At 46.6% G+C, this 25,351-nt stretch overlaps 2 protein-coding genes across 2 annotated transcripts; both read left to right on the forward strand.

Moving 5' to 3' along the window:
- The first annotated feature begins 855 nt into the window (after window positions 1-855).
- On the forward strand, window positions 856-9,762 carry hdx (highly divergent homeobox). The gene is made up of 12 exons (XM_068740799.1): window positions 856-935; window positions 2,357-2,415; window positions 4,157-4,323; window positions 4,996-5,142; window positions 5,296-6,483; window positions 6,558-6,614; window positions 6,793-6,939; window positions 7,703-7,901; window positions 7,984-8,063; window positions 8,815-8,913; window positions 9,072-9,194; window positions 9,268-9,762. The coding sequence occupies exons 1-12, from the start codon at window positions 856-858 to the stop codon at window positions 9,568-9,570; spliced, it is 2,649 nt and encodes an 882-aa protein (XP_068596900.1). The 3' UTR covers window positions 9,571-9,762.
- Window positions 9,763-10,707: 945 nt separating this feature from the next.
- rps6kal (ribosomal protein S6 kinase a, like) lies at window positions 10,708-24,155 on the forward strand. Its single transcript, XM_068740437.1, has 22 exons — window positions 10,708-10,743; window positions 13,079-13,138; window positions 13,238-13,354; window positions 13,438-13,519; window positions 13,593-13,673; window positions 14,359-14,438; window positions 15,000-15,106; window positions 16,134-16,171; window positions 16,406-16,548; window positions 16,673-16,743; window positions 16,863-16,951; window positions 17,184-17,248; window positions 17,611-17,713; window positions 17,866-17,990; window positions 18,752-18,874; window positions 20,412-20,501; window positions 20,601-20,759; window positions 20,843-21,004; window positions 21,135-21,211; window positions 21,471-21,588; window positions 21,770-21,910; window positions 23,145-24,155. Exons 1-22 carry the CDS (start codon window positions 10,717-10,719, stop codon window positions 23,268-23,270), a joined length of 2,184 nt encoding a protein of 727 aa, XP_068596538.1. The 5' UTR covers window positions 10,708-10,716; the 3' UTR covers window positions 23,271-24,155.
- The last annotated feature ends 1,196 nt before the right edge of the window (window positions 24,156-25,351 follow it).

Consider the following 25,351-nt stretch of genomic DNA (forward strand, 5'->3'; position numbering starts at 1 on the left):
CTCGTGCGCTGTGAGAAGTGGATTCGGCGAGCGCGAGGGGATGGGGCGACCCCTCCCCTCCTCTTTTTTTTCCTCCTGCATGCCTAGCTGCAGCATCACAAGGGCCACCACTTATAATACAGACCAGGGAATGGTGCAACGCATACCATATAGGGAGGAACTGACTCGGCACCCCCACCCCCTTCCTTACCCATGCAGAGAGAACAACTTATATATATATATATATATTGTATTTGCCTGTGCCTGTTTTGAGGAAATTGTTGCAAGTGATAGCATGATCACATTTTGTGGTATAGCGTGTTATTTTGTCATTGGTGGTTATGGGTAGCGTGTTATGCCTCATATGTCAGCAGCTTTTTAAGTTCCAAATCTGTAGATGAGGAAATCATCATCAGCTGTCAGGTGCTGCTGCCCAGTGCATTATCTAAAGCATATGTGTCAAACTCAAGGCCCGTGGGCCCAATGTGGCCCTCCACGCAAATTTTTTGTGGCCCACGAGAGCTGTGTGCAGCCATTTGTTTTTGTAAAAACACTGTATCTGTCACACACGCGCTTAGCAGCTCACGATTGTTCTGCAGTTCTGCCCCTCTCAACTGTGACAAAAGAGTTTTGAACAAAGCTAAAGTCATAACTTGTGTTGGAGGATATGACTTGCTTGAAAAAAGTTTGATTGTTGATCGATGGAGTAGTGTGGTTTTCTTAACCTGATAAATTGAAAGGATTTATGTTATAATAACAGCAATAAAGTATCCATATATTTTTACAACTGTACAATTGCATATGCAATGTTTGTTACTTAAATAAATAATAGATTCAGTTATTTAACATTTTGTCTGACGTTATATTTCCACTGTTATGACTTACAACTGGCCCTTTGAGGGCAAACATAATGCTGATGTGGCCCTCATCAGTTTGACGCCCCCTGGCAGTCAACCGTGAGGAACAGCGCCTCCTGCTGGGCACCTCAAACACAGGTGACGTCATGGATTGAAGCAGCAGTCACGCACACACGTACTTTCACGACCTCGCCACACAAAAACATAGCTGGAGAAAGTCGCAGGCAAGTGCAGCGTGTCTGTGCGTGCGTGTGTGTGCTAGACAGACGCAGTTACACCAACTATCACCTGTATCACTATCATATTACACTGCTGTAGAGCTGAGGATGTACCACAAGCTGCCTGTTAACTTTTAATATGTGAACAGCTGTACCTAGAAATAACGCCAAGGAGAAATACAATGTGATCACAAGCGTAAACACACACAGCCTTATGCTTATTCTCTATCGCCTCACTAACCGGCAGCAGAACACTGCGCTTATTGGATCAGACCTGCTTGAAGATGATCCAAAGGAGCGATGTTTCCTTTAAGTTTATAGATGTGTTGAGGAACCATGTACGTATATTTATTTCACTTTGGTCCACTGGAGGCAACATCTGCCAAATGGTTTGGATTGCTGGATTTTTTTCATCCGTACTCTTTGGCACTTTCTCAAACATCTTTATTCTTCTCAAGATTGTATCACGGCCACAATTCAGAAGTTACATCACTCTGTTGTTACTTAGAGCACGTATAGAGCTGTTCAGAAATACTCTTCATGTTAACGATCACATCTGTGATAACTCTCCAAGTTGCCAGAGCCACAAAGTCTTCGGCTGTTTTGGGAACAGTTTTCCCAAATACACCTATTACAATGTTTCCGACTTCATCATCTCCAATTCTGACGTCAAAGAAACACCATCAACAAGAAAAAGCAGTCAAGAAGATGAATGAAATAATGAATCTGTAATAACCGTGATCCTTTGATCTTTATTATATTAAAAAAACGTTTCCTTGGATACAAAATCATGTTATACAAAGATTAGGGAACATCTATCTGAATGAAACGAATGTGAAACAAACAATTAACACACATATATTATTTCAACTTTTACATTTTCCAGCACTCTGAAACAGAAAACAACATGCATGCAATATTTTCATTGTGAAGTCAAACAACTAATAATAATAAAAAACCTAGATAGACACACAACGCTGGTTATAAAGCGGTAACATGTGGTTTGAAGTGAAATAAAAACATCCAGTAGCTGAAAATACTTCTAAGGAGACTTTTGACCATTCACTTGATAATATGGAAATATTTCCCACGCAAACTTCCAGCTGCTTCCATGTTTATGACCTCCTCCTCCTCCTCCTCCTCCAGCAGCCCACAGAACAAAGTCAATGGTGGGCGGGATCACCAGCCCTTTCCGAATGTCACAGCGATGATCTTGAGCTCCGATTGGCTCCTGTCTGCTCACACGTCACAATCATGATTAGAATTGATGATCGGACGTTGTGATTTCATTGTCTCGCAAAGGGGACTGGTGAAGAAATCTGTTGAATTGGAACGCTCGTCTGATTTTGACAGCAAAGATGGTGAGTGGGGGGGCGGGGGCGGGGGGGGAGTGATTTCACTTTTCGCTTCGGGATATCCCGTGCCGTTTCGGTTCTCTTCGGCTGGAAGCCAGCGGCCAGCGACCACGCCGGGGGTCGTGAAATCACCGGAATTGACGGCGAACTTTAGCCGCGGCTAGCCATCGGGAGGGCTAAGCTAATGGGAGCTAACCGTAGCTGGCTCGGGCCTGTTGGCTAACGCGAGCTGCGTGCGCGCGCGCTGGCCATTGTCGCGATGCAGCGCTTACCCTTTTAACGCACGAGCCGGCTCCACGGCCGTGGAGTAAATGACGCGCGTGTCCGGTGTTGTTGTAATGGTGTTTCAGAATCTCCACGGCGTTGTCTCGGTGGCGTACGAAACTGACGCGCACGATTTGTTCGCTATTACAGCAAGCAACCCTCCCCCCGTAATGTTTCCGTTAGCCATGCGCAGTCAGTCTTCCAAAATAAACCCACTGGAAGCTTATTGGTCGCGCGGTGTTCCCGTATGTGACATTTTATGAATCTATCAAAGCCAACAAATTTAGCGTAAAAACGCCGGAGCCGCGCTTTCACCAGCTCCGAGCAGCGTTGTTAATGTCACCGCTTCACGCTGCTGCTGGCTGTCTCTCCTCCCCTGTTCAGAACAGCAGCTCTGCTGCTTTGACCCTAAAAAAGGTTATAAATGTGTAATAATACGTTAGATAAACTATAGCCGTGCAGAAAATGAGGTTGTTTAACTTCAGTTCTCGCATTGTTATTGTTTTTATGCGCATCTGTTTATTGTTTACACACATGACCACGCTTATAACAAATGATCCTGTTTTGTTTCTGCTAAAAAGCCAGACAGTGCCTGAATCAATCAGCCTGTTAAACCGAACGCGAGTATTTTAGGGAAATATGTTTAGAAATAGTTTTGTCATCCTCCATTCCTTTGTATAACTTAGACTAGTGTATAACATTGTGGATCTTTATACGCCACCATTCTAAAGGTCGGACACGTCCCATTTCATCATTTTCACGACTATTTATGCCGTAGATTCTCACCGACAGCAGCGAAACTAGGAATGAACACCAAAAGATGTGTGAAATACCTGCTTTATACATTAGATTCTTCATAGCCACCTTTTTTTTTTTTTTGCTTTGACGACTGCTTTGCCTTCTTTCGATGAGCTTTCACGAGGAAGTCACCTGGAATGGTTTTCCATGCCCGAGGAGTTCCCAGAGGTGCTGAGCAGCTGTTTGCCTTCGCTCTGCGGTCCATCTCATCTCAAACCATCTCCTCGTGGCTTTGGTTCGGTGGCTGCGAGAAGCCAAGCACAGATTTCCACTGCTCTAATCTCCATTCCTCGTGTTTCTAGTGCCAAAATAAATATATTTTTGGAACCTGTTGGCGGAAAATCCTCTGAACTTCTGTTATTTTGCTTTCATGCTAAATTTCAGTGCAAAACAAACTCATTTCTTATTACAAAATTAACTTATCGGATTGTAACTCTGAGGTTAAAACACAGATGTAAATAATTCTCAATGATAAATAGAGCAGTGTCTTACTAGGTGTAGCTTATTAACTTGTCGTTGCACTGCAAGTTGTCATAGCGTCTCTTTTGACTTGCATAGTTGTGTGTATTTCTGACATTGCGTATTTTATGACTTGGATAAAGAAGAGCTGGCTGATTGGCTGCATGGGTCGAGCTTGGTTTTGATGCTCTTAAGCATGGCGTGGTCTGCTTTGCTTTCTCCTCAGCCACATTTCCCAGCGGCGTTCCCAGTACACTGAGGCGGGATGACTGCAGCCAGAGTCGTTCCCGTCTAGAAGCATGGAGGTTGGGCTGTGATCTTCATGGCAGCCCCGTTCCTCCCCCCTCCAGCAGCAGAATGGATGCGTGGTCACAACGGCGAGGACTGCAGGCTGTAAGCGAATCAGGAGCTTTGTTTACAACATCAGCTGTAAAAATGACACTAAATTTGTTGTTTGAAAAACTAAAATAAAACCCTCCATAAACCCAAGAAGGAAATTTCTCTGCAGTCCTTCATAGTTACCCTCGCCGAAGAGGAGACGAGGGTATTGCAATTGGGTGCGTTTGTTTGTCTGTTTGTTTGTCTGTTTGTTTGTTTGTCTGTTTGTCTGTCTGTTTGTTTGTTTGTTTGCTTGTCTGTTTGTTTGTTTGTTTGTTTGTCTGTCCGCGCGCATAACTCAAAAACTAGTAACCCAATCGACTCGAAATTTTTACACAAGCAAGGTTCTGTCCGTGGCTCGGTCCTCCCCGAGAATGGCGTTGATCCGGATCTGGATCCAGATTCTAGAATTATTTTTACATCTGGAATTGTGCCTCTGCTGTAAACTGCCACTTTAAGAGGGACGGAAACGAATGGCATGATGGGAAAAAGAGTCCAGAAGGAGTCTTGTAGTACGTTCCGGAGCAGCAAGCTAGAGCAGGTTTGGCCCCTCTGATCCGGAAGCCCTGTTTACTGTCTCACAAGATCCAATAGTCTTTTGGAGGCGGGGTCTGCAATCTCTGATTGTCTTTCTAGTTATATATTTGTTCTTACTGCTTCAGCATCCTTATTTTATTGATCTCTCAGATGAACCTGCGGTCGGTGTTTACTGCTGAGCAACAGAGGATCCTGGAGCGCTACTATGACAATGGGATGACCAATCAGAGCAAGGCGTGCTTCCAGCTCATACTGCAGTGTGCTCAGGAGACCAAGCTGGACTTCAGTGTCGTCCGGGTAAAGTGGAGACACGAGGATTCTAAGAAATCCTTTGATGCAGAGTGAATTACTCTTGTCATTTGTATCATCCTGTTGCTTTGTGAAATGTTTTTTTTTATAAGTCAGTGTCGGTGAGCTGCTGCTTTTCTTGTTTTCTTGTTTTCCCCTCAGACGTGGGTGGGCAACAAGCGACGTAAAATTGCCTCCAAGGTCGAACAGAATGGAGTCGTGTCCCATTCCTTGTCCAGTCATGGTTTTGCAGGGGGTCTACTCTCCAATCACACATTAGCCGGAGGAGCTCTGTCCAATCACAGTCTGGTCGCAGCGGCGCTGCTTCCTGCTGAAATGGCTGCAGCGCGGAACATCCAGAACCGCGCGCACCTTCTTCCTCCATCCTCAACCTTCCCATCTTTCTCACCAACATCTTCCTCCCCCACCTCCTCGTCGCCCCTCAGCAGTGGCAGCAGCAGCATCATCAACAACAACAACAATGATGTCATACTGACCGGGATCTATTCCCTCAACTCTCTCCCTCGCTCCCGAACGAGACCCGCGGCCCCCCTGTCTCAATCAGACTCCGACCTTTCTGCTCACACGTCTTCATCGCTGATTAACCAGGCCCTGCAGAGCAGGAGCAACTCCTCCTCCTCACCCCTACACTCCAAGCTGGTCTCACTCTCACAGAATATCCCTCTCCTCGCGTCCGCTTCGGGACCTTCGGTTACGGCTGCCATCAGGACGGGGCCGTCGTCCCTTGGGGAGGCGGGGGTGAGTGCAGGAGCCGTGGTAGTACCTCACAGCTGGACCCGACAGTATGGTACAGCGCAACCTCGCTTTTGGTCCTCTTCCTCACAGTCCCAACCTCAGCCCAGACCTCACTCTAACCCCCAACCTCAACCGCCGACCCCTCAGAAGAAGCGCTTATCCCTTCCGTCGCAAAACTCCGTTCCCGCCTCTGAACAGACGCCTCGCATCCAGCGGGTCTTCAGCTTGTCAGAGAAAGGTGAGCGAGACAGACTCGGGCAGAATCACACAGCGGCCCAGAAAAGCCAGCAAAGCCCACGGCTCGCGACCCATTCTCGGGACAGCAGTCACAACTTCTCCATCGCTATGGAAACTGCCGATGAAGAAAATGAGTGGCAAAGGGAAGAGGAGTTGGCAAGAATGGCTTCTCGGACACACATCGACCGGGAGGAGACGTCGATCGGCCCGACCAGGGCTGATGTGTGTCTGGTGAGAGGAAGCCTCACGCCCCCCATGCCGAGCGCCAGACCTCCGGCGCTGCAGAGCAGCACCCCTCATCAGGGCAGCTACCCCCTCACAGCACAGACCTCAGCCACGGCCGAGTCCAGCCCACAGGTGGGACCCGCACTGCCGACGATGCTTTTTTCTTTTCGCAGACTTGAGCTAACTGTGTCTGTCTCTGCGTGCAGACTTCCGTCGATCTGTCAGCTTCTCCGTGGGTCGTCAGCAACTCCAGAAAGAGAACAGTTAGTACCGTTTGTTCCTATAAATTCAAGACATGGATTATATACGGCGATGGAGAAAGCAACGTGCATGATGGGTACACATTTGCCGTGATGTCCACACGACCACGACGCTCCGGTCTGCTCAGCCTTAGTGCTTGTGAATGTGTGTCCTGTAGTCAAACAGTTTTGCGTTTTCCAGCTACAGGATCGGACTCAGTTCAGCGACGGGGATCTCGTCCAACTGAAGCGCTACTGGGACCGGGGCATGACCAGCCTGGGCTCCGTCTGCAGAGAGAAGATCACCGCTGCAGCCAACCAGCTCAACGTAGACACTGAAATAGTCAAGGTAGCCAACATCAAGGGGACTTTAGTACGGATACAGAGTCTCACCACTGGAAATAGAAGGATGCACTTGAGGGGGTTTGTTTCCCAGTAAAAAAGGAAACGGGGAAGAGTAACTTTATTAGATAAAGGAGTTGTGTAGAATGGTAAATGAACTGCACTTGTATAGCGCTTTACATGAGGCCTCACATTCACCCAATCACACACACATTCACACTCCAGTGGGCGACTGCTGCCATGCAAGGTGCTGCCAGACCCACTGGGAGCAATTTGGGATTCAGTGTCTTGCCCAAGGACAGTCAGAGCTGGGATTCGAACCACCGACTCTCTGATCACTGAGTGATAACTTATGGCCACAGTGGGAATGCTGTGGCCATAATTTATTACTGTTATATGTTGCACGACTTCACTGAGAAAGATTCCTACTCTGTGAACCCTCATTGACAATGGCAATAAACTGATTCTGGTTCTGATGGACTAAGTATAGTCCTCCTGATACTCATGACCAACTGTCCTTTCTCTCACTAGGAACTTTCTGGATAAGCTTAAGGAAGAAACATATGTTCTGATTCATAGAAACAGTACTGCTGCAGTTTAATCCTCTCAACATTAAACCACAGCTTAAATGTTATTTAATTGAGTTATGCATGTACAGTCACTGACTGTAATTTAGATTCTTTTTTTTAAACATTAATTTTCCTCCTTCTACATTTATCGCGATGGACACTGACTTACGAATGCATGTTTTTGTGTTTTTCAATCGCCAGACATGGATCAGTAACAGGCGGAGGAAGTACCGTCTGATGGGTATTGAAATCCCTCCACCCAAAGGCGGGCCTGCTGTATTCACGACCTCATCCCCAGGAAACGAGTCTCCGGTGGGCCTCAGCCCTGACGAAGAGCGTCTCCAAACGCACGACCTCGGAGACGACTTGAATGACGGGGGATCTGTCAGCCTGTCTGAAGGTTCGGCTGCTGCTCCCTGTGGGGGAAAAAAAAATCTGTGTTTCAGAACACAGAGAACTGAAGGGAATGTTTTGTCTTCTAGATGACACCATTGACTCACAACCGGGAGGCGGAGAGGACGGAATAGATGTGCCCACTGCTGCTCCACTGACCGATGATGTGGTACTTCATCATTATATTACCGCACAGCCTCATCATATTGAGCCACCTAAAATATGCACCAGTAGAGATCGCTGTCATACTCTATGAGACAGTGGATCAGGGATAATTCAGCCAACTTACATATGCTCCTATTGGTGTAAAGCAGCAGGACAAATCAAAGGCACCTGCTGTTTTTTGCGTAGTCCTCACATGAACAATACAGGACCGCTGGAGCGTTCTGTCACGATCAAGGCGGGCGACGGTGGCGCAGGTGGCTAAGCGGGTAGTCCTATGATTGAGAGGTTGCCGGTTCGATTCCCGCCTCCCGCGCTGTCCTTGGGCAAGACGCACGTTGTGCCAATGTTGGCGGTGGTCAGTGGTCGGTTCCTCCACCAAGTATGGAGTTAATGCACGATATGAAGTGATTTTGAGTGTCCAGAAAAGCATTGTTGTCATTAATATCTACCATACAGAGATGGAGTGTCATGCAGACTCTTTGTTGGGATGAGTGCAAATAATAGTTCTCAAATAATTTGATGCATGTGTGTGATCTTAGAATAGAGATTTAGCCTAATTTTAACCATTAAGTAGCCTTCATTAATAAACTAATAGGGTAAACAAGTAATTAAGCCTCAATAATAAAATCTCAAAAAAACACAGCAAGTAGCAATTCCCGTTGAATATGTTTCATTTCATCTAAGTTTCACTTTCTTCATATGAAGTTGCTCCTTTTAATCTAATCTATATTTGTATTTCATTTTATTTCTGACAGAAAATTGAAGTAATTGATGAAGAGGAAGGTGATGATGATTATGATGGTCAGTTAATGGCATCAGACCTGGAGCAAATGCAGAGTCTGCTGGAATTCAAGGTAAAGATGCATCTCGGTTTTTCAAACTGAATCATTTGTGTTTGTCTCGTTCTGACATGGGGGGAAAAAATTAAACAAAATGGTGACACGAAGTGATGTAATAAGTAAAGCTCAAGCTCTGCAGGAACTTTTCTCCTCTGTACATCCTTCTGTTCCAGCATGAGGAAGTTCAGTTCTTGGAGAACGAGCTAGAGAACCAAAAACTAAAATACCAGGAGCTCGCCAGCTTCGCCAACAGCCTGCTCGTCGCTGTGAGGAACAATGACCAGGAGAGACAGCAGGTATATTTAATCCTGTTAACAAACCACTACAGCTAATAAACGTGTCTAACCGTAAGCCTGCTGCTGCATTCAGGAGCTCATAGCCAGTCTACCTCAGCCTCTGGACCTGGACTGGGATGTGAGTGTGGAGAGAGGAACCCAGCCAGATACTATGTTAGCAGACACGTACTCCAACCACGGCGATTTCTCTGCAGCCGGTGCAAGCAGCTCGGAGCCCCCGTCAGCCGTGGCACATGAAGAAGTCCCTCCCGTCGCCAGGAACAGAGACGATGTAACAGCTGAAGTTACCGAGCCCTCTGCATCAGAGGAGCAGCTGCAGGAGGCAGAAGAAGAAGAAGAAAACTCCCCGCCACATGCATTTCAGCTCACTCCTTAGACTGCTGCAGAGGCTGCCACACGAGAACGGACTATATGGTCTTGCGTTTTAAGCAAACACTCATGCTCCAAGCCTAGTGCCTGTGGATTAGAGCTTCACTATGACTGTTGGGCAAGCATATGCCTTTTTTACTGCATAGCATCCGCCTTGCTCTGGAACATTCCAGAGAGAAGAAAATAAAATTAAAAAAAACTCTGAATTATCTGTTTGCCTGTGTCTTTCAGAAAGGAATGTGACACATTTCTCTTGACAAATTTGCATAGAGTACTTGGAGAAAAACACATTATTATTATTTTTATTAAGTAATGTAATTTGACAGATTTGTAGATAGATTGTGAATTTGTAATTAAACCAGGTGCGTGCAGGTGAGATTTGAACTTTAAATGAACACATATCCAAGATCTTGTCCCATTATGACCTATTGATTTTTTATTTTTTTTTAGGGTGACTCAACAGTCGACAATGACCACGCACGCTACACAAACACACAGTGCTGGTGTGTGTGCGTGTGACAGTGGATGAGGTTTAAGCCTCTTTCCTCGGGATGGACAGGCTTTATGTCACTGGCGTGAAAAACATTCGACCCATAAGATCAGAGGCTTGGGCTCCTGGCTCATCATAAAGACGGGTTTGCTGTTCCTGGTCATAGATTGTATTAATTTAATCATGAGCTCGTGACGTCACGTTGGTCGTGGAGCGAATCAGCCCGGATGGACGCACGTCGGACGCGGCGCGTCGTTCCGCGCCACCGCGCGCGCTCTCCTTCCCTCCTCCTCTTCCTCTCCATCTCGACATCCGTCGCTTCGCTTTTGGACCTGGGGGGGAAATCCTTCACTGAATTGCGTCACACGTACGTCAATAAACATTCATTCACTGACGACCAGGTACAGCGATAGCGCCGCCATATTCGCATCGATGGCAGGGTAAGCGGTGCTGTCGGAGAGTGCTCGGTCCCGGTCATCAACACCCGCGGATCCCCCCCCCCCGCACCGACTCCCCCGGTAGAGATCCACAATCCGCGCTACTTCCATCCGATCGGCAAAGCAGAATAAGCGGGGCTTCAGCAGCGGTGAAGGCATGCAACGTGGAGCGGGGGTTTAAGGTGGACGACAATGCCTTAGACGCGGAGAGGAATCCTGGCACAAGATGGAGGTAAACAGCGTTAGTAGTGAGGTGAGTTGATTTTTGTTTTTCGGTTGTTTTTTGCATTGTCCTGTCCTGTTTTCAGTAAGCTTATCCTGCGAGGCTGGGTAGCGTCACGACCGACGGCTCCCCGTGATGCATGCTAACACGCTAGCTAGTGCTTACAGCTGGTGATTATGTTTATTTTTGTTGCACTGTCCCGGTTTATTTGCTCGGAAGCCGCCTTTCCGGGCTTTAGCCGCCGCTTGTTGTTCTTCACTGAGCTCGACCACTTTCCCCCCGATGCCACTTGACTTCCTGGTTGTTTTTTGTTGTTATTTACACTTCTCAAGAAGAGTTCGCTTCATTGCTAGCTTAGCATATGTAGCATTAGCATTCGGTTGCTTGCTAGCTGACAGCTTGCGGGCTCGAAACTTGGATAGTCTCTTTTTCACCTTCCACCGTCCGGTGCATGGAGGAGCTGGTAATGTCTTTTTATTTTTTATTTTTTTTACCCAATAACGTGTTTGAGGAACACGAAATGTATTTAAAGTTCAACTCCACCTCTGTGTTACTTTGGTCAGACACGTTTAGAAGCGAGGCATGGCTTGTCAGCTGCACAAAGTGAATTAATAAATGGCAAATAACTTTTTTTTTAAAGCTATTTAGTCATTCATATTTTTGTGGAAATTCTTCATATAGACGCCTGACGGAATATTATTAGCAATATCAGCACATTTAAGAGGTGGAGGAGAATTGTTGCTCGCTTCCTTTCTGCTCATAACTGGGATCTCAATGGATTCTAAATCCTCATGTTGGATGTGGGCTATCCTTCCATCTTCAGCCCTTCAGTAAAGCAGTGATGGTAACCGCAGACCTCCTAGGTTCAGTTTACTTTAATATGAACTCTCTAAAGGTGTTTTGTGTGTGGACCAAAGCCAACTGAGATTATCGGTAGTCTCTGACGTCAAGGATAGAATCTGTCTCTGATCAGAAACGGCTGACCCGATCAATTCTTTTTTTTTTTTTTACCCTTATCCTATGATCCTCCACCCCCACATCTATTTAATTGTCATTGAAGGATCTCAGTCTATACATCTGGCACGGGAATGTTTAATGATGATTTAATGCTGTTAAGAAACTGTTACTATCTTTTTCTAGGCGTAAAGCGCTTTAATCCCCTGCTGCTTTAAATACTATACTACAGGCGGACGTAAACATTCGGCTTAGCTGATAAAACCAGGTGATCGTTGTTTTAATCATCCAGTGTGTAGCGGTACAACGGAATCGGTGGTTTGTGAGACCGAACTAGAATATCAAACATGATTTTTCAGATGGCTGTAAAAGACTCGCCTGGCGGTGCTTGCAAGTGTAGGCTGCTCTCTGTTACGCGCCTGGATGAGCCATAGCAGGGGTGGGAGTGAGGATGCATGTGTGAATTATGACAGTGCCCTGGCTTCGGACAGCCTGGATCTTGTACTTCAGAGAGATACAAGACTTCATTTTGACATTTTTCCATGTGGCGTCTTCCTTTCGGGTCTGCAGCTTGACTGTTTTGAATGTTTCTCGTCTCGGCGTTAATCTGCAGAGGAAACGAGGCTGGAAGGTGGTTTTGTTGGCCTTTTCTTCTGAGGGTGTACATGAGTGTATGCTGGTGGCTCCACCCACGGAGTGGGCTTGCGTAGTGCTATGACTCATCCCCCCCCTGTCTTCAGAGGCTTGATGGAATTCAACACACAAACACACCGGACTGAATGCATCATGCAGTCTGAGTGCAGCACAGACCTCAAACATGGTTAATGGTAGAAGAAACCAGCTTATTGGCTGCTGTATTAGCAGATGCTGAGATATCAGATGATCCTTTTAATTAAAGACAAAAGAGAGAGGCATAAAGCAGACGCCTGAATGTAATAGAGTGCAGAAATTAGATCTGTCTGTGGGCTGTTTTTAAGCATCGCTCTTCCTCCAGCCCTGAGAGAGCTGGACCCGAGTGCATCCCTCGGGAGGCTGAATTCATCTTGCAGCCCGAGCCGACAGCAGGCTCTGAAGCCCAGTCAGATTTGTCCCTTTTTGCCCTGGATTGGGGATTAAGCTAGCATGATAATATTGAGGGGCTTTACGGAGGGGAGGGGGGGGGCGGGAGGGATGAAAGCTGGACAAGCTTAGAGTATGGACTCCATAGTGTTTGACAACAGAGTGGTGCATGGGGGGGGAGGGGGGGAAAGCTCACTGTTATTGCATGTGACTCATTGATCTGCTGAATCCACCATCATGCATGTGGGCGTGTAGGAGCCGCTGTCGGAGCCGTGCCCGGCTGAAAACAAGGTCCGTTAGCGCGCTTCCTGCTCCCGTCGCCGCTGCTGAACTTTGTCGTTTTTGGCCGCAGGTCAATGGGCATCAAATCATGGATGAACCCATGGAGGAGGAAGAGTCTTTCTCACACTGTGTAAGTAATGGTGGGTTTTGGATCATTTGCATGTGTGTGTGTGTGTGTGTGTGTGTGCGCGTGTAGGATGGTGTTCTCATGCTGACGCTCTTTGTGTAGGATGAAGGGACCTATAAAGAGATTCCTATCACACACCACGTGAAAGAGGGCTGCGAGAAAGCCGATCCATCTCAATTTGAACTCCTCAAAGTCCTCGGCCAGGGCTCCTTCGGCAAGGTGAGGAACCAGAGAGCGTTGGAATGCTTCCGTCATTGCAGCTCTCGGTGTTTTGTTCCTGAACGTTCTCTTTCGTCTCTCAGGTGTTTCTTGTCAGGAAGATCCTGGGCCCAGACGCTGGTCAGTTATATGCAATGAAAGTTCTAAAAAAAGCATCTTTGAAAGGTAATGCCTTTGTGTGTCATTCCGTGTTGAATTCCTCCGTCTCACCGTGCCTCACCTTCCTGTTTCTCCTCAGTCAGGGACAGAGTTCGCACTAAGATGGAAAGAGACATTTTAGTGGAGGTCAATCATCCCTTCATCGTGAAGTTGCACTACGGTAAGACGCACATTATTTATTTACACTGTATTTAGACAAATTCTGAATCCTTCAGGCTACAGTCTCGTGTTTTTGAACATCCTTCATCGCCATAATAAAATCTGTTTTTCGGACAGAATCCAACGTTAGCGCTCGCCAAATCTAAAATATCAATCAAGGTGACATCAGTCTCCTTCGCGAAAGACTCGCCTCTGCGACAGCGACTCATTTCAAACTGTTAATTTTCACGAACTCTGCACACTGATGGCCGCCCGTAACGAAGTATGTCCTCCTATCAGCGCGTCATGATTATTTGATGGACCCTCGCCTGTCCGCCGCCGCTGCAGTTGCATCGCCAGCGGAGTGTTAAGTGACGTTCATCCATGATGGGGCAGAATTTCACACGGCGCTGCTGTGAAGAACCCGGTTCTCCTAAATGAGCCCAAAGTCATAAACGGCAACCCTTGCAGCATGAATCAGAACCTTCGTTCTGAATTCAGAGAGAAATGTGTCACAATCCAAAGAAGCTTCTTGCCTAACGTCGTCTAACTTCGATTTGAAATCGCTTGAAGTGTTTAAATGAAGAGCGAAGCTGAACTTCTGTCATCCATTGAATGTAGCATGTAGCATGTAGCTGGTTCTGTTCTGTTCTGGTTATAATTCCACTGCTGAAATCACAGCGCCGTTTGCTTCTCGTTGTCTCCAGCCTTTCAGACAGAAGGGAAACTGTATCTAATACTGGACTTTCTCAGGGGAGGGGATGTATTCACTCGCTTATCCAAAGAGGTAAGCTGACGTTCTGTTGCTTCATATCTCGCCACACTCTTTGTAACTTTTTATGTCGTTGAAAAGACCCATTCGATTCCTCACGTCCTTTCACGAAATGGGATTAATGCTATTTTCAACACCAGCGACGAGGAACTCTGGATGTCACAATGTGCATTTGTAAACACAATGGATGCTCCAGATGTCCAGTTTTATGCAAAAGTGTTTTATTTATTCTGTAGGGAAACCGACGAGTCATCCGTCTTTCCCTGTTTGTATCGTGTTCACATTTTAGTTTGAACTCCTCACAAGTGACTTCTCTATGAGTTCTGCCGCGCGTTAAATCATCAGTCGTTTGAGCTGCTGCATGTCGCAGCCATAGATCGGCCCTTTAAAGGCTTCCAGGGAACTCGGACAATGTGTTGATTGTTCTCTCGGCAGAATTCTGAAATGTAAAAATGTTGATCTCATGCCATTAATGACCTGTTCTCTCTGTTTTTGGTGACTGAAGCGTCATTTCAAAGCTGTGGAATGTCTCTCCTCTCCTGAGTTCAGAGAGTAAATCTGTCCAGTTCTTATCAGGTTATGTTTACAGAGGAAGATGTGAAATTCTACCTTGCAGAGCTGGCCCTGGCCCTCGACCATCTGCACAACCTGGGCATAGTTTACAGAGACCTCAAGCCAGAGAAGTATGAAACGTAGCCCCCCCCCCCCCCCGTCCACCTCTGACACTTCACTCGTCGCTCATCTCAGGAACAACCTGAATGGGTTTCATCTTTCTTTCGTGTGCAATCATACTTATTTGTGTTGTTCCTTTTGCTAGCTATTTCCCCCTCTCATGAGTATATGGCAGGCAGGTTGGCCAGTCCGGCCGGGTGTACGGGCTTAAACTGGTCTCATGCTGTCTGATCCGACTGACATTAGCCAGGTGGAGGTGGAGAGAGAGAGAGAGAGAGAGAGAGAGAGCGAACAGCATGTGGCTAGTTAGCAGGAGCCCCTGCTTAGCCGATTAGCTCAGCGCCGCAGGGTTCTGCTTCCCCGTGTGTTGTTGTGATGTAGACCTACCGGGCTGGGGGGGGGGCTGACATCTGACACGAGTTGTTACTAGTTCTCCTGTTTAACTTTCTGTTTCTGCTACAATTAATGACAAAGCCTTTGTGTTAATCTGATGCAAACCAAAGCTTTCAAAGAACCCTCCTCTCCATGTCAAGGCTTCCATTTAAAAAAAGTCTTAAGGCATTTTTGTATAAACAGAAAGAAAATCTCCAGCACAGGACGGCTAATGGTTTTTAATTTGCTCACACATGCTGCTTTGCTGTTATTGTCATCAGCTGCCTTGTTTCCAAAACACACTATAGTGCTCCCATCTGCTCCTAACAACAATGGGTAGCGCTTGTTCAGCAGTCATTGCTCATTATTTCAAAAAAATAGTTGGCGTGACTGCTGACATTATTTTGATTTCAAATAAAGGTGTTTCTGTAAGGAATTCTCGATCCCTGCTTGTATCCCCAGCTGTTCACTTCTTCCTCCTCCTCCTCCTCCTCCTCCTCCACACTGACGAATGAAGTAGTGAATCACCACTTAACGGAACGTTTGTAGTTTTGAAACCTTTGAAACTTAAGAGTAGATTTAGCGGGGGAAATAACGAAAAAGGTGCGAGACGACTTGAGTTCTGTCGGTGTGACGCTAACGCTCCTAATTCTCGTTGTCTTTCAGCATCTTACTTGATGAAGCTGGACACATAAAGTTAACGGGTATGCTTTTCACTCGGTGCTGGACGAATCTAAATAGTCTTCAAATAATTCAATCGTCTGATAAACGCTGGAAGGACTATGTAACTGACTATAATTATTTAGGATGGCTTGTAACCGTTTTTGTTGATGTTGTTTTTAACGGTTCTTCAGAGACATTTAAAGTTCTGTCTCGTGTCATTCCTGTTGCTCAGATGTTTGTGTCTCACCATCTTCCTTTGCATGGATGCCACGCAGACTTTGGCTTGAGTAAAGAGTCCGTAGATGCTGATAAGAAGGCGTATTCCTTCTGTGGTACTGTGGAGTATATGGCCCCCGAGGTGGTCAACAGGAGAGGACACACGCAGAGTGCAGACTGGTGGTCTCTGGGAGTACTAATGGTACACAAACTCATGCAGCCTTTGTGTTTCACAATAGATACGACCTGGGGGGAAAAAAAACATCCTGTTAAGTACGCCTTCCCCCCCCCCCCCCCACCCCCGGCCTTTCATTGTGTGATTGCAGTTTGAGATGCTGACGGGGACGTTACCGTTCCAAGGGAAAGACCGCAACGAGACCATGAACATGATTCTCAAGTGAGACCTTACGAATCCGTTAAAAAAAAAAAAAAAAGAAGTGGGACACGTTCTGACACACAAGTCATGAGCAGCCAGTGCTTTTCTTTCCGTCACCCCTTGTTGCTTCCTCCCTCCAGAGCCAAACTCGGAATGCCCCAGTTCCTAAGTTTGGAAGCCCAGAGTTTGCTGAGGATGCTGTTTAAGCGCAACCCTGCTAACAGACTAGGTAAGGTACATTCAAGGTGGCTGGTTTTTTTCAGACCTGTTGGAACATAGGAAAATGGGGGCGGGGGCGTTTATCCTCGGATGGCGCCACTCTTGTTAACATCTTTGGCATCCGCTTTAAATCGCATGCTGGAAGGCGCTGAGGGAGAAATGCTTTAGACGTTTTGGTTCTCTGAAAAAAGTAGAAACTGAAATTGCCAGGATAACTGAACCTGCGTAATCTGCGTCTCTAGGGGCCGGACCCGACGGCGTGGAGGAGATCAAACGCCATGCTTTCTTCTCCACCATCGACTGGAATGTGAGCGCACGCACAGCCGTCTCATTTCTCACAAAAAAACACACATGTAGCGCTCGGCTTCTGTTCGAGGATTCACACCCAGCAATCGGTTGGCTGGGTCACTACCGGCCATCAGTCTATGTTGGTGTGTGTGTGTGTGTGTGTGTGTCTGGGCAGGGGGCCAGTTCTTACTGTGTGTGTTCGAGTTGCCCTGTGTGAGTGTTTAAGAACCAGCAGGATGCTACTGGGAAGAGGGTTAATTTGGGAGGGGTCTTGGCTTCTCTTTCACGTATGTTCACACACTTTGGGGTTTGATTTCTAGTGTGTGTGTATGTGTGTGTGTGTGTGTGTGTTCTCCACGCCTGCACCCGAATCTCCTGCAGAAACTGTACAGGCGAGAGCTGCAGCCGCCATTCAAGCCTGCAGCAGGTAAACCAGATGACACGTTCTGCTTCGACCCCGAGTTCACCGCTAAAACGCCTAAAGGTAAATCCACACCTACACAGACAAACACACTTAAAGCTTGGCAACACTCCTGCAGCCATGGAAACTGCCACTACAGTAATCCGTTCCAAAATTGTAGTCGATGTTTTCAATGCTTGTATGTTAATTCTGTTGATTTTTACTTTGATGTTTAGACTCCCCAGGTATCCCCCCCAGTGCTAACGCACATCAGCTCTTCAAGGGGTTCAGTTTTGTTGCTCCTGCCCCCATGGATGAGAACAAGGGTTCGCCGCTGCTCAGCATACTACCGATAGTCCAGGTGAACACACACACCTCGTCGCTCCGCGTCCTCGCATGAAGGTCAAACGCAGATATTTGTAAGCCTTTCCCAGGTTGTCACTTTGCAAAATGAATCAGCGTGAGTGACTCGTCTTTTATTCCTAAAACAAAGTAAACACTGCTTTAAAGACTTCTCTAGTTTCCCCTGAACAATTAGCACGACGTGCTAGTTGACAAATTACTCGCTGTTTCATCACGATGTATTCAAAGTAGGATCACAGTTGATTGGATTGACATGTTTGCAGAAACTTGCAGACAGCCACATTTATCCTTTTAACACTGGTTGCATTTCACTGCAGAGACACACTCTCACACGGACACACGCACGCACACACACACACACACACACACACACGCTGGCCAGCCCACACACAACATGGCTCGGTTTGTGGCCATAACTGTTAACTTGACAGCGTTTAGCCACCGTTAAGTGATGTGTGAATCTGGAGCCAGTAGTGCGAAAGGGCTTTTAAACAGTGGCTGCTCAATAGGCCATAAAATCACCCTCAAAGTTTCCACTCTGTTTCTGTGTGAAAGCATTAAAGCAAACCGCCGAGAGCTGATCGCACCGGAGCGGGACGAACGGCGGCCCACTTCCGTTTCACCTGCGGAGACATTGTGCTTTATGTGTCCGTCGCATCAAATGTAAAGGCGTGGCTTATGGAGGGCACCACAATGCTTCTTCATGTACCCAGTGAACGTTTAGAGAGCGCAATGTTGTCTGTTCTTGTTCTTTGTCAGATGCACGGGGGCGCAACGAAGTTCTGCGATATGTACGAGCTGCAGGAGGACATCGGCGTCGGCTCCTACTCCATTTGCAAACGCTGCGTCCACAGAGTCTCTGCTACGGACTACGCTGTGAAGGTAGGTGCCGTTTTAACCTGGGGGGGGGGGGGCAGTAGGTTTTAAGGTCATCCATGCATCCAATTATTGTGAACATGATAATCCCAGGAATGCTTGGATGGAATGTCTTAACATTTGGCACGAACCTCCACTTGAGGTTGACTTTGATGGACAAAAGGTCACAGTGACCTCAGACCAGGAATTTATTGTAATTATGACACCATTTCACACAAATCTCTACAAGGATAAAGTGATGATATTTTAGAACCAAAATGTCAACGTCACCTGGAGCATTATTTCCTGCAGAAACGCTTTTCTGGTGAACGTTTGACCTCAGGGACAGGAATTCAGGAAGAAAAGGGGAATCTGAACCCATTTGTGATACTTGCTACTGAAAAATGATCGCTAATGTGTGAGGCAACAACATTTTTAGCTTCTTTCAGCTACATATCAGTGTAAATTATTATTATAAACGTGCGTGTTTTGATGTAATTGAGCTTCAATTGATTGCTGTATGCACAATTTGGTGAAGCCATATAGCTGTCCTCTAAAAAGTATGTCCAGCCTTGCTTTCCACCAAATCGCTTCCCTTTTGTATAATAGTTGTGGCTAAGCCAGAGCTCTGTTTAGTGGTTTTACACTGCAGACCCTGCTCTTCGGTGTAGGCTTGGTTCACGGCCCTCGGGAGTCTCAACTTCAAATCAAGCGGCTGAAAAACAACAGATCAGAGTTTGTCTTGAGAAGCTGCAGCGTCTTTTAATGGAGGCTCGGTCGCTGCCAACAGCTAATGTTTTCCACTGCTCCATTAGTATGTATGGCCGCTTTCTGCTTCCCTTTCTCTCTCTCGGACGTCTCCGTCATTAGATACGGTCATTTTTCTTTCTTCTCGGTGTGTGGTTGTTGATTGTAAGAAGGAAACCAGCTTTATTTGAGAGAACGCTGCTGGCAGAACAGACTGTTGTGTGAAATCTTATATCAAAGCAAAGACGATGAGACGACCTTGCTCTGAATGACCTTCATGTCACAGGAAATTGGGTGTGTTTGTTTGTTTGTCTGTTTGTCTGTCCGAGCGCATAACTCAAAAACCAGTAACCCAATCGACTTGAAATTTTTACACAAGCAAGGTTCTGTCCGTGGCTCGGTCCTCCCCGAGAATGGCGTTGATCCGGATCTGGATCCAGATTCTAGAATTATTTTTACATCTGGAATTGTGCCTGTGCTGTAAACTGCCACTTTAAGAGGGAGGGACACGAATGGCATGATGGGAAAAAGAGTCCAGAAGGAGTCTTGTAGTACGTTCCGGAGCAGCAAGCTAGAGCAGGTTTGGCCCCTCTGATCCGGAAGCCCTGTTTACTGTCTCACAAGATCCAATAGTCGATTGGAGGCGAGGGTCTGCAATCTCTGATTGTCTTTCTAGTTTATTTTTTTATTAAGCTGCGCTGTACCTTTCGGAGCTCCACATTGCTAAATGCTTTTATGTTGCACATTCAAAAAAAACAACAATCTCAGCCGCTTACTTGACTGTTAACTGTCAAATGCCTGTTTTCATGTGTCACAGATTATCGACAAAATTAAGAGGGACCCTTCTGAAGAGATTGAAATCCTGATGCGATACGGGCAGCATCCCAACATCATCACCCTGAAAGACGTCGGTACCACTTTGTGTGTGTGTTTCGTGTTGGTAAAGCCTTTCAGAGACGCGAGTCACCATGCGGAGGGGGTCACCTCTGTCGTGTCCTTGTGCCAGGTGTATGACGAGGGCAGGTATGTCTACCTGGTGACGGAGCTGATGAAGGGAGGGGAGCTCCTGGACAAGATCCTCCGGCAGAAGTTTTTCTCTGAGAGAGAAGCCAGCGCTGTTCTCTACACCATCGCAAAAACTGTCGATTACCTCCACTGCCAAGGGGTGAGGGGAAACCTTCGGGAAACGTATGAGCACAAGGGAGACGTCTTCTCCTCCGACCCGTCTCTGTTCTCCATCCTGCCCAGGTGGTGCACAGAGACCTGAAGCCCAGCAACATTCTGTACATGGACGACTCTGGGAATCCGGACTCGATCAGGATATGCGACTTTGGATTCGCCAAGCAGCTTCGGGGAGGCAACGGCCTGCTCCTGACCCCCTGTTACACGGCCAACTTTGTGGCACCAGAGGTGAGGGACGGGAAAACGTTGGGACCAAGTTAAAGGTGTAGAGAGAGAGAGAGAGAGAGAGAGAGAGGATTGGAGAGCTGACGATGCCGTTTGTGTTTGTAATGTTTTCTCTCTTTGTGTTTCGCTCCAGGTACTAATGAGGCAAGGTTATGATGCAGCCTGTGATATATGGAGTCTAGGAGTTCTACTTTATACCATGCTGGCAGGGTAAGACTGTACTCGGAGGCAATCATTGACCAAGCTGGGATGCAGTTAGGAAGACTTTTAAAGTGGAAACTCAACGGCAAGCGATCTCATTCCGGTTGTGCTGCCGCTTTCATTAAGGAAGCTGAGATCGCAGGATGGAATCTTCTATTGCTGGAAATCCCCTTCATGATGGCACATTGTTTGTAGTCGTGATGCGTTTGCCTTATGAGACGAGGACACAGTAGCGCGTGTGCTTATTCCTCCTTTTTACCCTCGTAAGGTACACGCCGTTTGCTAATGGGCCGAACGACACACCGGAGGAGATTCTACTCCGGATAGGATCTGGAAACTTCTCTTTGACGGGGGGGAACTGGGATACTGTATCAGACACCTCAAAGGTACACCAGCTGATACTTGTCCGTTTCATTTCTGTGATTCTTCAGATCTTGCGATAGAAAGTGGCGTCTTTTATTTCTCTGTAGCAACACGAGTCGCTCCTCTTCCTGAACACGCAATAAATAAATCATCGTGGAAAAATCGATTTGAGTCCGAAACGTGGATGTTGCTTTGGTGTCGTAGGACCTGCTGTCTCATATGCTCCATGTGGACCCTCACCAGCGATACACCGCAGAGCAGGTTCTGAAGCATTCCTGGATCACCTGCAGAAATGCGCTACCACACTTCCAGCTGACGCGCCACGCCGCGCCGCATCTCGTCAAAGTGAGTCCGACAGCAATCCTCCTCGCGATCGAATGCAGAGACACAGGAAGTAAACCGTGACTTCCTTCGCACAGACGGTTCTGCTTTGTATAATGATGCAATGTATTCAAAGCGTCTGCTGCTGTGGTTTAAAATGTAAATAAAGGTTAGTGGTACTAGTTTGGGTGGGATTATGGCTTCACGTGTTACCCTTAACGCCCCTTTCTAAACACGGAAGTACGTCTCTCATCGACTATAACGCCGTATCCTTGCAGAGCATGTGCTTCTTGACTTTGATGCGTGGGGTCCGATCCCTGGTGATTCATTCGCTTCTAATCTCATCTGTTCCAACGGAGCACAAATCCATCCTTTTACCAGGTTTCCTGATCTAGTGTCTTTCAGCTCGAGCTTTACATTATATGCAGTCAGTTAAAGTCGACAGTTTTTTGGGCCGATGAAAGATGCTGCCTTTTTGATGAATGAAAAGAGATGATAGCCTGAAATACACAGAAGGTCACAGTGCAAAGGTCACAACCATCCTTCATCTTCCTTGTGAAGCGTTTGAACCGTCCTCCAAATCGAAGCGTCACTGTTCACCAGCCGACCTGCAAAGGAATCCCTGACCCATCTTCATTCAGATACAACCCCGAGCCTGAGATCACCATTCTGAACAAAGATCCACGATAAACAGAGAGCTCCACTCTGTGGCCTTTTTACGTCTTTATGAATGGACTCATGGAGTTAACAGGACTCAATGAGTGAGTCCTGTTTACCGGCAGTCCCTCATGATTACTCTCTCACTTCTAGATTTGGTTTTTGGCTGGCAAAGGCAAACTTTGAATATGATTTTATTTTATTGTTTCAACAATGATTGCACAAAGCGTACATGATCCTAACTGGGCCTTGTATAGAATATACCTGTTCTAAATGGATCGGTGCTGCTGAAATTCTGGAATTGTCAGATAAAGTGCATTTTTGATTTGCCTTCTGTATTTGTGGGTGGCACTAGCTAAACAAATATAATATACGGTAATATTAAGACGGGACAACGCTTTAAATCTTGAAGCCTGTTTTCTTGCACTAAAACTCAATTAACAACGATTTAAAGTTTATCCTACCGTCTCCAGAAAGAAAGGAATTCACATTCGTGTTCTATTTGGAAGCCAAATGAGTGGATGAAACACTGAATTGCTGCAGTTTATACTTTGGTATTTATTTCTTTTTAATCAAACCACATGTTAATTCTGTTTTCCAGGGAGCCATGGCTGCCACTTACTCAGCGCTGAGCCAGAAGACGAGTCAGCCGGTGTTGGAGCCCGTGGCGGCGTCGAGTCTCGCCCAGAGACGCAGCATGAAGAAACTCACCTCGACCGACATGTAGACGCCCGCCGCTCGCCCTCCGACACGCAGCAGACAGAACTCCTGGCCAGTCCGATCGACTATCTCCTTGTTTTTTTGTTTTTTTTTAAGTCTATTTATTTGACACGCCTGACATATGCACACTCACACTGGATGAGGTGGCGTTGTGACGAGGTCAGCCGGAGAGGAAGAGGGGAAACCCGCGTGTCTGTTACCTGCTGGGGAGACGGACTTGTATTTATGTCCACAGCTTTCATATGCACTCGCCCTCCTCGCCTTTCATTCGTTCTTCCTCGCACAGGAAGAAATGCACCAGCTGATGCCCACCTTCACTGTGATTGGCTGATTTAAAGCTGCTTCGGTAAACTGTGCCCCCCCCCCCCCCCCAATCCTCACCCACATTGCTCTACATCTGCGCTCTGCCATCCTCCTCAGTTGTCTCTTTCTTTTTTGTCTATTTTTCAAAGAGAAGTGGTGATTTACACGCAAGAGAGTCGGCGGAATGATACGGATTGAGAGACGTCGCCATCGCTTAAGAATACATTTTAAACTCTGACCAGTGTTACTTTACGATGCCGACAACGAATCAAATTAAAAGGCATCGTCTGCAGGTTGAATGTGAAACACTTCTAGTTTGCAAAGAATATATAAATGGCTTCTATGTTTAATGAAGATGATGGGTGATGAAGAGCATGTGGGGAGCTGTTGGTGGTTCTTCTGGAGGGGGCAGGGGGGGGGGGGGGGGGCGCACCCTGTCGAACCAGAGCTGTAAAGAAATTCCGTGGATATCTCTTCAAAAAAAAAGACATTGTGGAAATTGTATGATATTGTATTTATTTCATTTGAATTTTAAGATTCTATTTTTCTTTCAGGTTCTGTATATATTGACATTAAAGATCATTATTGACATGCAGTCATTGTGGTTTTGCGCTGCGTTGGTGTTTTGCAGAATGATGCACCACATGTGGAAGGAAATAGTCCAAGAACAATTTAAGGCAGAGCAGGAATATGAGACAAACTTCTGAACAGCTGCACAAGGAAAAGAACGAGTAGTAAAATGTGTGAGTGTACTTTATATAGCAGATGAAAACTTTTGTAAGAGAAGCGTTCCGTTTGTGCTTCGTAACCAAATTTAACGGGGTTGGTTCATCTAAAAATGAAGGCTGAAATTCTCACCTTTGGCTTTGCCATAACGTTTGGAAATGTCCAGCCTGGGATTTCTGCCAATCATTTGTCCTGGGGAGTGTTCATTGGACTTAGGCAGAGCGCTGACATTCCTGGTGCAATAATCTTTCTACAAGCGTCAGATTTCACAACCGCAGAAAATTGGAAAAAGCCGTTTTACATTTTTTGATTTATTCGTGTTTTTTGGGGGGGCGCTTGTACAGGAAGGAACTCCTTGACATTTCCCCCTTATTGCAAAGTGTTGGCTGCTAATGTAGCTGGAAGCAAACATATTCAGCCCCCTCTGCATGTGACATTTATTTATCAGCTCTTTGCAATAACCAAATTAAACAAGAACAGCTTAGATAGCTCAGGTTTTCTACACGTTCAACACAAAACTCGGATGTTTAAAGTCTTCCCCGGCCTCCACGGACTGCAGCGGCCCCAATTCATTTGGTGAAGGCCTAAACTTACAGAAGGATTCCATGCTCAAGCACAAGAGAGGCTTAAGAATTTGCCCAAATCTACGGAAAATCCGGTGGGATTTGAGAAAGATGGTTGCACCACAGGATTCATTTTATTTTTTATATATATACATTTTGCTGTGCAGAGCTAATAACTGTTGTCTCATTCATTGGTTAGAGCGAACGCTGTAAAGTGGCATTTCATTTTGTGTGTTTATTCGAGGCCTTTATGGCCACGCCCCACTAAGCCCGCCATTAATAAAGATGAATGAGCTGCAGAGCGCGTGAGCCGCCGATAGAGGGCGGCACCATTCAGTAAAAGAGACGCCGTACCTTTATAAAATAATCCGCTTCCATTTTGTCTGACCACACCCCCCTCCCTTGAGTGCGTGCGTGCGTGCGTGCGCGCGTGTCCAGACAGCGGAGGATGGAGGTCCAGGCAGGGAAGCAGATGGATTGAGGCCTGCTCCCATAA

This window comes from Brachionichthys hirsutus, chromosome 6, assembly GCF_040956055.1.
Source record: "Brachionichthys hirsutus isolate HB-005 chromosome 6, CSIRO-AGI_Bhir_v1, whole genome shotgun sequence".
NCBI classification, from domain to species: domain Eukaryota; kingdom Metazoa; phylum Chordata; class Actinopteri; order Lophiiformes; family Brachionichthyidae; genus Brachionichthys; species Brachionichthys hirsutus.